We start from the raw sequence: 11,404 nt of genomic DNA, 5'->3' as shown, positions 1-11,404 counted from the left end.
ACATGATGAGGAACAGAAGAATAAATACATATGAATTGATTGGGGAATGAAAACCAGGTGTGCAGGGAACAAGACAAAACAAATGGATACATGAAAAATGGAGCAGCGTTGGCTAGAAAGCCGGTGACGCCGACCGCCGAACGAACAAGGAGAGGAGCCGACTTCAGCGGAAGTCGTGACAGTACCCCTCCCCTCCGACGCGTGGCTCTAGCGGTGCGTCGATACCAGCCTCGAGGATGACCCGGAGGGCGAGGCGCAGGGCGATCCGGCCGGCGACGGCGGAACTCACGCAGTAGTTCAGGGTCTAATACATCAGCCACCGGAACACAGCACCTCTCCTCCGGACCATACCCCTCTCACTCCACGAGGTACTGAAGGCCCCCCGCCCGACGCCTTGAATCCAGGATGGAACGGACGGAGTACGCCGGGGCCCCCTCGATGTCCAGAGGGGGCGGAGGGACCTCCCGTACCTCAGACTTCTGGAGCGGACCAGCCACCACCGGCCTGAGGAGGGACACATGGGACGAGGGGTTAATACGGTAATCGAGGTGAAGCTGTAACCTGTAACATACCTCGTTCACTCTCTTCAGGACTTTGAATGGCCCCACAAACCGCGGGCCCAGCTTCCGGCAGGGCAGGCGGAGGGGCAGGTTTCGGGTTGAGAGCCAGACCCTGTCCCCTGGTGCGAACACCGGGGCCTCACTGCGGTGACGGTCCGCGCTGGTCTTTTGAGCGGGTCTCCTCCGCGCGTCTGAACCACTCGTCCACCGCAGGAGCCTCAGTCTGACTCCGATGCCACCGTGCCAGAACCGGCTGGTACCCCAATACACACTGAAAGGGGAAGAGGTTAGTGGAGGAGTGGCGGAGCGAGTTCTGCGCCATCTCTGCCCAGGACATGAACGCCGCCCACTCCCCCGGCCGGTCCTGGCAATAGGATCGCAGAAACCTGCCCACATCTTAGTTTACTCTCTCCACCTGCCCATTACTCTCGGGGTGGAAACCCGAAGTAAGGCTGATCGAGACCCCCAAACGTTCCAAATGTCGACCTCCGAACGCCGCCTGAACAAGGAGAGGAGCCGACTTCGGCGGAAGTCGTGACATTTAGCTACCTACAGATTCATACTACAGCATTTCATGCATGGTAGCTAGCTATGACAATCTGTTTTTATTGTTTAGCTAGCTAGCTACATGTCTAAACAAGACTCCAATTCGCCAGATGATTACATGACCCATCAAGTTAGCTACGTGCCTCACATATGAATCCTTAAAGAGATGGGTGGGACTAAGGCTTAAGATGGTGTGAATGATGCTGAATAGTTGTAGATAAAGAATAGCTCTCCAGTAGGTGTACCAGACATTCAAGGTCCATTTTCTCAAAAGTGGGGTTACAAGTTTATCAACTTTCAAAGCAGAATTATTTCCCCATTGTTCCTCAACAGCATATGAGCATATGATATACCATTTTGTAGCTCTGAGTCTCTACTTTTATCCAATGTAAAAAACACAATTTCAAATGTTGCTACATTAGACCGAATCGAGGTGGTTGGTCACATATACCATTTAAAGCTCTGGTGGGATGCTTTTTGGCCACTGCATGCCAGGGTTGGGCTCAATTTTGACTCCCATTCAACTCATGAGTTTAAATTCTATTTGAATTGGCCACATCCCACAGGATGTAGAATTTGAACTTGAGTTTGAGTGACAGGAGGTAGAATTTCATTCAGTGTAATTCAAATAAATTCCACTCAATCATAAACATGAGTTTCATTGAGTCTGACAGGTCACACTTACAGATACCAAAGAATATATCACTTTCTCTGGAAAAGTGTGGTGCAGCACTGCATCTCAGTGCTAGAGGGTCCCTACAGACCCTGGTTCGATTCCAGGCTGTATCACAACCTGCCGTGATTGGGAGTCCCATAGGGCGGCGCACAATTGGCCCAGCGTCGTTAGGGTTTGGCCGTCATTGTTTAACTGACTTGCCTAGTTAAAGAAATGTTAAATAAAAATACTCTTTTAACCTTAGTGCTTAGAATAACCAAATCTATTTTCATGATTGATGTTATGTACACAATGTATTTTTGTATAGACTACACCAAATATAGAAGAGACATTTGAATTTCACTGAATTCAATTATATTTCCTTGAATTACTTTTTTAATTGCAATTCTGTATCCTGTTTACTACTTCAAATTCAATAATTTAATTGTAATTTATTAGACATTCTCAATTCAATGCTGTATGCTTGTCAGCTGGGTTAGGATTTAGAGTATACTGGGTCACTCACATCCACCATGGATTAAGGACAACTCAAATATCCCATTAATTCTGACATAGCTGAAAAGTATTAAAAAGGGAACAACATTTATTCATAGAATTTTGGAATCCATTAGTTTCGCCCACAATGCTATGAAATCTGGAGCATTACAGTCCTGTAAACAATATGGCTTTTCTGGTTTCGTTACTGGCGTCTTACTGTAGGCTTCACTACCCTCTGTCTGTTTCTTTATAACTGACTAATTGTTCTGTTGGAGGACATTGTTTTACTGCCTGTAACGTTGATTACAATAGAAGGGAGAGACAGAAAGTGTGGGAGTGGAGCTGGGAACCACTAATTTGTTCATCAATTCATCAAAATGACAAAGATGCCTCTATTGCTTTAAGTTAACAGGCATGTTGCTTAGTTTATTCAAAAAGCCTATGTTCATTTAATGTAAGTAGCATTAACTTTTGTTATAATAGTTGTATTAGTTGGTTTGTTCTAAATCCATATGCATTGAATAATCACAACAATAAATCATTTGGCAGATAAGTTTCTAACCTTTTATTAACTACATTAGTCATCGTTTTATACATTCAGAGAAAAATCGTCTCTACAAAAGATAAATAAATACACGACTAAAGACAGATAAACATACATACTGTACATTCAGACATTAAAAAACAGATTGACAAAATATAATAGCAATCCTTTTCATTTAACAGACAGCAAAGATTCCTCTGTCCAAAATCTGCAGGTTTAAAGACATAGGGAGCAACCTGAGAAACTGTTTGAAGTAGAGCGAGAAAGAGCCAGAGAGAAAGAGCCAGAGAGAAAGAGGTTCATTCATAATTCAACTACTTTTCACATAAAACCCTGTATCATAACCGTGTCTTTTTTCTTCTGTGCTCAGTGGTGTCACAAGAACATCGGGTTTTGTTCATTAGGGCATGCAAAGAGTAACATTTTACGATGTTTCGCAACGTAAAACAAATATCAGCATTTCTTATTTGCTGAGGTAGTCCCTCCTGTTTCAGTCCATTTTCCTCCATCTAGTGCCTAAAGAACACTCCCCAGTTTTTGTTGGGGGGGGGTAGGAAAAATCACCATCATAAAATCATTCAGCATGTGTTTGTTTTGTGTTATCATCAAGTGAGCGATTCATCTAAATTACAAAGGGGGATGGATGGTGGCTGTCCGTTTGTAGCCATAGCATTAGTAAGTAAAAAATCTCTAGCATCAATACATCTGAGTTGGCTGTCGTCAGTCTGATTTAACACTGTCATCTATCAACCCAGTATGGTGATCATAGAACTCCCTCACAAGGTGGGCCTTGTTGAATTTTTAGCTATTGAAACACCACCGGTAGCCACTGTCTCCTGTTTAAATAAAGGTAGGTTAAATAAAGGTTACATTTAAAAAAAAAAAATTCAACCAATGATCTTTAAAAAGTCAAGTACTACTATGGAGCCCAGATTATTTCTCCTCGTGGATTCAGACATCATTCACCGAGAGAGGAAAGACGGAGGGAAGGCTCGATAGTGAGAGAGAGAAAATAAAGGGATAGAGAAAGACTAAAAGAGAAATTCACACCATATTAAAAAAAAAACGTTATAAAAAACCAGCACTGATCTAAAAGGCTAGATGGGCTCCTCATCATCACTCTCCTCCTCCTCCACTTGCTGCTCTGTGGCAGCCCGGAGGGCGGGGAGGGGGGTGGAGGAGGCAGCAAGCGGGATGGAGAGGGCGACAGTGAGGGGGAGGGGCAACGAGTGGGGTAGCGAAGGGCTACCGTTGCTACTGCTGCTCCCTGTTCCGCTGCTGCTGCTGCTACTACTGCTGTTCACCTCTGCTACCTCCCGCCTCGTGCCCTCGATCCACACCGCCATCTCTTCCTCCTCCTGTGTCGGGGGAGGTGGCGGTGCAGGGGCGTGGGGGACGACGGGAGCGGGGGAGAGAGGGGAGGAGGGTGCGGTGGGGGCTGAGGTTGTCTGGGGCTTGGATGACTTCTGTCTGATGTTGCGGAAGCTGGCCAGGGGGGTGCGTAGCCGGACCCCGCTATGCGTAGAGGCTTCTATGGCCTTCTGGAGCTGGGGGAGAATAGGGTAGTGGGGATAGGGAAAGAGAGGGAACACACAAGAACACAACATTGAATTACATAAAAATAGCATGATAAGTAAGACTCAAAAGGCAATAACGACTCAACCCTTACTAAATTGCAAGGTTCAGTCACAAGCAAAAGAGAATGTAAAAACAGTAAAATAGAAAGAAAGAGCGATACAAGAAAGTGAAAATTAGAAGATGACATTTCCTTACCTCTTTAAGTGCCACAACACCCACCAGTTTTCCGATACTGGTGACATAGGCATGACTCAGGCCCAGTAATGAGAAGAGTGTGTGTGTCTGGGACAGGCATAAAAGGTCAGACGTAGAATTAGACCCCACTCCTAACTGCTTTAGGTTCAGCATTCTGCTATGGCTTCTGTTCTGAGCAAATCTACTATCGGTTGTATTTCAGTTGTGTCTAGACATGATGTCAGATACTGCATCTCCAAATTGGTATGAGTTGGCAGCACTTGAAACCAACCTTGTGCAGTGAGGTCCTCTCCACCAGCTGAAAAGGGGAAGGATCTATTCGGATCTGATCAATTTCCATTGGCTTGTCCATCTCAGCCTCCTCCCATTCTTTGATCTGCACCAGCCAATAAGACACAAGGTGAAGAAACACAACACTGTAATTGGCTATATACACTCTAAAGCGCAACCTTCAACGTCAACTGCCTCCATAAGAGATTTAGGGTTGTTGACACCTTTTAACCTTCTTATGGGTTTCAACATATTAGGCCAGACAAAAGTGTTTGAAAATGTACAAGGCAGCCTGCTCTAATCATTTGGTATTGCATCAGGGGATGTAAACTTCTTGGGACCTCACAAGTGGGCCTGAATGAGATCAGTTACCTCTTCTGGTGTCATCGTATCGGACAGGAGAGGGTTGGCGCGAGGCTCCTGTTGAGAGAGAGAAAATAGCGGGGAGGGGGGGGTGGGTGTAAGATAAGACATTTCCTGACTTACGTCATGCACACATTTTAGTTGCCTCCCCATTTTCTGCGCCCCATAACCTAGCTGATTGTCGCGGTTCCAATCACTGTCCAATCACTCATATTTGTCTCTTCTAAACATGTTGAGTTATGTACCGTATTTGGTTGAGTACAGTGTCAAGAACAACATGTTTTGTGTGGGCTGCATGTTCATGGATATACTCTTTTTGGTTTTTTAAGCCTGGTTGTGTGTGTGAAACATAACTTTTCAGATGGCCATGAGTTTAGGGTGCACAATTCAACCCCAAGGCTGTGCTAGCCAGTGGAAGACTACAACAACGATGGGTTTGTGTGGGAAAATTGACAAATCAATATTGAAAAGAGAGATGGGACAGTAATTTGTGCAGCAGGAAAAGTATGAATCCAATTCAATTCCCATCCTTACAAGTACATCCTTGAGTATAAAATAGTCATGGATTTGGCTTTTCACAATGATGAAATAGTCACAAGTTTGCGGTGTACCAAAGGCTGGCCTATCCAGTAGAAAACTGTAAAATATACAATCAGTGGCAAAATATTATGATCACCATTGAATAGGGAGATTGAATAGTATCATTAACATACATTGTTATTCATATTTGCAGTATAAATTGGTAATATGAAAAGTCAACCAGCCATACCAGGCAAATAATAACCATATTTCAAATGCTGATTTCCATATGAGAGAACTTAGAGGAAATATGTTTGACTAGGGAGCCTCTCTGAACAATCTCCATTTGCAAGTCCTGTGAATTCATTTGTCACACTCAATTAGATAAAGAAGTGTGATTACATAAAGAACAGAGCCCAGTAATAAGATTCATCCCACACAAATATAATGGATAAATATTCATATTTCCTTGAAATATGGTTTTCAATGGAACCGCCAAGGAGAGACGCCATCTACATCTCAACGGCTCATTACCTCTAATTCATTTGCTGTTCAAATTCTCGACTCCATAAATACTTTAGTGATCATTAGGAAGACCTTGGTGTGCATACAGTAGTGCTGAGCGATTAGTGCTTTTTGAGGTTGGTTCGGTTTTGATTCAATTATGAAAAAATTAATTGAGGTTTTCGATTATTATAATATTTCACATTAAATGCATTATGTGGGTTGAATGCTGTAACAACACAGACTAAAACAATTAATAAAAGTCCCATGATGACAGTGATGCCCATTTCACTGAGTGTACAAAACATTAGGAACATCTTCCTAATATTGAGTTGCACCCCCTTTTGCCCTCAGAACAGCCTCAATTTGTTGGGGCATGGACTCTACAAGGTTGAGTCAAGTTGGCTGGAGGTTCTTTGGGTGGTGGACCATTATTGATACACATGGGAGACTTGAGTGCGAAAAACCCAGCAGCTTTGATGTTCATAAAACCTCTTAATAAGGATCCGCCCCATTTTCAATTTTCGCCTAAAATGACATACCCAAATCTAACTGCCTGTAGCTCAGGACCTGAAGCAAGTATATGCATATTCTTGAAACCATTTGAAATGAAACACATTGAAGTTTGTGGAAATGTGAAATTAAATGTAGGAGAATATAACACATTAGATCTGGCAAAAGATAAAACCTATAATTATATATTTTTTGTACCATCATCTTTGAAATGCAAGAAAAAAGGCCACAATGTATTATTCCAGCCCAGTCGCAATTTAGATTTTGGCCACTAGATGACAGCAGTGTATTTGCAAAGTTTTAGGCTGATCCAATGAACCATTGCATATCTGTTCAAAATGTCGTATCAAGACTGCCCAAATGTGCCTAATTGGTTTATTAATAATAATAATAATACATTTTCAAGTTCATAATTGTGCACTCTCCTCAAACAATATAATATAATGGTATTTCACTGTAATAGCTACTGTAAATTGGACAGTGCAGTTAGATTGACAAGAATTTAAGCTTTCTGCCAATATCAGATATGTCTATGTCCTGGGAAATGTTCATGTTACTTACAACCTCATGCTAATCACATTAGCCTATGTTAGATTAACCGTCCTGTGGGGGGGGGGGCGACGACACCAATCATGTAGAGGTTGTAACACACTCAAACCGGTGCACCTGGCACCTACTACCATACCCCGTTTAAAGGCATTTACATATTTTGTCTTGCCAATTCACTCTCAATGGCACACATACACAATCCATGTCTCAATGCTTAAAAATCCTTCTTTACCTGTCTCCTCCCCTTCATCTACACTGATTGAAGTAGATTTAAAAGGTGACATCAATAAGGGATCATAGCTTTCACCTGGATTCACCTGGTCATGTCATGTCATGAACAGGTGTTCCTAATGTTTTGTATACTCAGTGTATATTACATTATTTTTTGTTGTTGTTGACTTTATTATATAATTCCAAGTCATCTCATCTCTACCACATGGAGCGGACAAGTAGGCACGCAATGGATTATGGTAATTGTAGTTAACTACCATGTTTTCTTGCGCTTAACTCAGTAGATTATTGGCATGTTGGAAACTAAAACTCCCCACTACGTCGCACAGTTCGGGCTTGATCTGATTTATCTCTAGAGAAAATGTGCATTGAACTCACAGAAAACAACCTGAACAAAATGAAATTATTATAGTTTAACTGAAGTTGGTCAATTACCGAAAAACAACCAACATTGTGGTTATTGGCTCAGCACCAGCGTACAGTCACGCACAGGTACAGAAACAGACACAGAAATTCTGTACACACACAGTTATAGACTACCTGTGACTGTACCTCTGCCTGTTTGTCTTGGGAGGAGAATATATTCCACAGACTTCTCCTAACGGACTGAAGAGGGCCCTTGTCTGAAAAGGACAGATGATAAAAGATTTGATGGACGAGGGTCAAAGTCTTCTACAAAGGTATCTTGATGTTGAGATTGATAACCTAATAATTCAAAGCTGTATAATAATATGAATATGCAATACGCTGAATAATAATAGGGGACTGTTGCCAGGCACCCATAGAAATATTGTTCCAGAGAGATGGTTCAACTCACCAGGAGCTGTGTGATTGGACGAGGGCTCCTGCGGTTTAGGGGACGGCAGGGGGCCATTTCGTTCTTCCTGAACTGGGGTGCTCTGGGAAATTTAACAAAACAGTAATTCATCACATTCACAGCTTGAATAATGACATAATACAATAAGTTCCTTGCCACATGACGCTTCAGTAAGGGTTTTCCAGCTTGCCCCTACAGAAGAACACTTTCTGGTTCCAGGTAGAACTTTGTCACCAAACAAAGAATCATTTTAGAATCCTTCGAATAACCTTCTTGGATGAAAGAGGTTGCATGTAGACCCATGTAGAACCTAGAACCCTTTCAGAACCCTATTTTGCTGCACCTGCGATAACATCTGCAAATCCTCTCGGTCTGACAAACCTTATCTCCACTCTCCTCATCGTCTTCATCCACAAAGGCAAAGGATTCCCAGCTGTCTTTGGCATACTGGTTCTGTTCCTGTAAACAGTGTTCCTGCCTGAAGATACGCCTCTCTGCAGAGAGCCACCAATCACAGAGAGCGTGGAGCTCTGAGCGGTCGATGGAGCCCAATAAGATCATAGAATCTACGGGGAAGAGAGAGTCACATGACGAACCACTCAAGAAATGATTCGAAGACACTGAAATGTATCCTCACGTTCATGAAAAACGCATTAATTTTACCTGTTGAATCCACTAGTGGTATTGTTTTGAGAGAAATGGAGTCCAGGAGATATATCAACTCCCTGTAGGTGGACTGTAACGAGAGAAACTTCACTTTCCTAACCATGATGTCCTCCACAAAGATGTTGTACTGGCTGTAAGTCAGAAGGAAATGCCAATCATTCATTCATGCTCAACACTTGTGTACTTCTGGTGTGTCTATGTTGAAGAATCAAGCATGCTGAGGAGGCCATATTGACACAAACAACTCATTGTTTTCGCATGGGACCCTCAATGCAACTGGGTCCCTCAGAGCCAACATGTCACCTCGGTTGCAGCTTCTCTCTGCACACCTGATGTGTCCAAAGCCCAGCTCAGGGAGGTAAGGCAGTTTCTTGATCTGGATGATGGAGTCGTAGAGCGAGGGCTGCAGGCCCTGGGCCACCATGTTGGCCAGGATCACCGCCACCATCATGGGCAGGATGTGGGAGATCTGGCCCGTCAGCTCGAAGCAGATCACCGCCGTGGACACCGTGTGGGTCACCGCCCCGGTCAGTGCAGCCGCTCCTGGGAGAGAGGAGGGAGAAGAGCAAGGAAAGGGGGGAGGCAGGGAGAAATGGAAGACAGAGGAAGGGGGAGAGAAAGAGAAAAAGGGGAGAAATAAATCATTTTCAGGTGGAAGGGATGTGTAGCTGGATGATCCACAGGAGAGGGAGAAATGAAAAGAGGGGGGGGGTGATGGGTGGATGGGAAAACGATGGGAGTGATTAATGGGAAGAGGCAACACAGTACTGACAGTCGAGGGACAAGTACAGGAGGGAAAGAAAAGATGAGGCATGGGGTAAAGAACAAGGGATGAGGAGGAGAAACATCAGGGACTCGGGGCTGAAAAGCAGGGGGATGACTGATGTACAGAACGGCACGTGGGAATAGTGAAGGAAGAAAGGGAAAAGGAGATGGAATGAAAGGAGCGGCGGTAAAGAGGGGAGGAGGGAGATGTGTAGGGAGCGAGAGAGGGAGGATGAAGGAGATTAATGGTACCGTATACGTTTATGGGTCACCGAGACAGCGGAGGACAGGAGAGAGAGAACAGACAGTGACATTTCACTATCACACCAAAGGCAGATGACGGGCAGGCACTGACAGAGAGAGGGAGAGGAGGAGGTGGAAAGGGAGACTGACCAATGACAGCGTACCCTCCTGGGATGATGCGGTACAAGATTCCATCAAACAGAATCCCGTGGGGGAAGAGGGCAGCCATGATCTCCCCTACCAGTCGGCCGAAAGAGGCTCCTGGGGAGAAAGTGATGATGGTGGATATGAGAGGTGGAATGTCATGTTTACGTTGCTATTATGTTGGCTATCAGACATTTATCCCCCCTCCTGCAACCACTCAATGTTAATTTGACCTTCTTCTAAGCACCCATCTATCTCTGTGGCTCACTAATTTCACACTCTTTATATATGACATCTCATCCTTGAAGGTACACTTATTTAAAAAGTACCCAGAATGCTCTACTTCATGATTATCCATGATGCTTTATACCATAGTCATGTACTGTAGGCCTACATCAGATTATTTCACCACCGAACGATAATGTCAATTTCCATGAGACAAAATACAAACTGATATGTAATCGGTGTTCATATTTAGACTAATGACATATAATGTTGCGCTTCTGTTTACCGAGTATGAAGACAGGCATGAAGGCTCCAGAAGGGATGGGCATCGTCGTCGAAACAGCAGACATCCAAAACTGAGACATGGGTGGAATTAAATGACTAACTGAGCAGAATTAATGCATCTTAGTATTTCCACCATAGTGTAGACGAATGATTTGACTTGAAAGGTATTTTTCACATGATAGACTACATTCCCGACCGCTCTATTCAATGACAGTTCTCCAATCCAACAATACCATTGCGACAAGATACAAATCTATTTATTCTCAATGGGAAACGCTAAACATACTGATGCTAACACTCACAGTATTGCACTCTTATCCTCCAGTACACACAGTGGAAATCTCTAGGCAACTATGTCAAGTGTGATACTAATGTATCTGTTGAGGACTAAATCTCCACTACAGGGTTCTTCTCTGTAGGAGATTCTTATTCTACTGAGATGAGGGACTCAACCAGGAGTCTGTCATTGTCATTGAGTGACGCTATGTGCAATGTGTGACTATACTGAGAAACACTACGGGGTGGAGAAGGGAAAAAAAACAGAGCAGGGGAATGAGGAGGGGTACCTTCATGACGAAGAAGAGGAGGAGGATGACGAAGACGCTGACGTCGGGGTGCAGCCAGGCAGAGGAGCGCCCCAGGCCGGGGGGAGGGGGGGAGCGCCAGATTTGAGTCCAGGTGAAGTTGTCGAACAGTGAGTTGATGCATTCTCTGGGCATCAGCTGCATGTGGCA

At 43.9% G+C, this 11,404-nt stretch overlaps 1 protein-coding gene across 1 annotated transcript in view; it reads right to left on the bottom strand.

The window, feature by feature from the left end:
* Positions 1 to 2,800: 2,800 nt before the first annotated feature.
* LOC129819702 (chloride channel protein 1-like) overlaps positions 2,801 to 11,404 on the bottom strand; it is a 34,217-nt gene continuing 25,613 nt past the window's right edge. Inside the window, exons 12-23 of the mRNA XM_055876205.1 lie at positions 11,237 to 11,392; positions 10,672 to 10,741; positions 10,167 to 10,277; positions 9,338 to 9,551; positions 9,006 to 9,139; positions 8,724 to 8,908; positions 8,343 to 8,424; positions 8,066 to 8,148; positions 5,219 to 5,266; positions 4,848 to 4,952; positions 4,577 to 4,663; positions 2,801 to 4,350 (exon numbers count right to left, since the gene is read on the bottom strand). Coding sequence (XP_055732180.1) covers positions 3,901 to 4,350; positions 4,577 to 4,663; positions 4,848 to 4,952; positions 5,219 to 5,266; positions 8,066 to 8,148; positions 8,343 to 8,424; positions 8,724 to 8,908; positions 9,006 to 9,139; positions 9,338 to 9,551; positions 10,167 to 10,277; positions 10,672 to 10,741; positions 11,237 to 11,392 — 1,725 coding nt within the window. The 3' untranslated portion in view covers positions 2,801 to 3,900. The remainder of the gene's footprint in view (positions 4,351 to 4,576; positions 4,664 to 4,847; positions 4,953 to 5,218; positions 5,267 to 8,065; positions 8,149 to 8,342; positions 8,425 to 8,723; positions 8,909 to 9,005; positions 9,140 to 9,337; positions 9,552 to 10,166; positions 10,278 to 10,671; positions 10,742 to 11,236; positions 11,393 to 11,404) is intronic.

Source organism: Salvelinus fontinalis, chromosome 22 (assembly GCF_029448725.1).
Source record: "Salvelinus fontinalis isolate EN_2023a chromosome 22, ASM2944872v1, whole genome shotgun sequence".
NCBI classification, from domain to species: domain Eukaryota; kingdom Metazoa; phylum Chordata; class Actinopteri; order Salmoniformes; family Salmonidae; genus Salvelinus; species Salvelinus fontinalis.
Note: the sequence above shows the minus strand (reverse complement) of the source record. Positions and strands in the feature narration are given on the sequence as shown.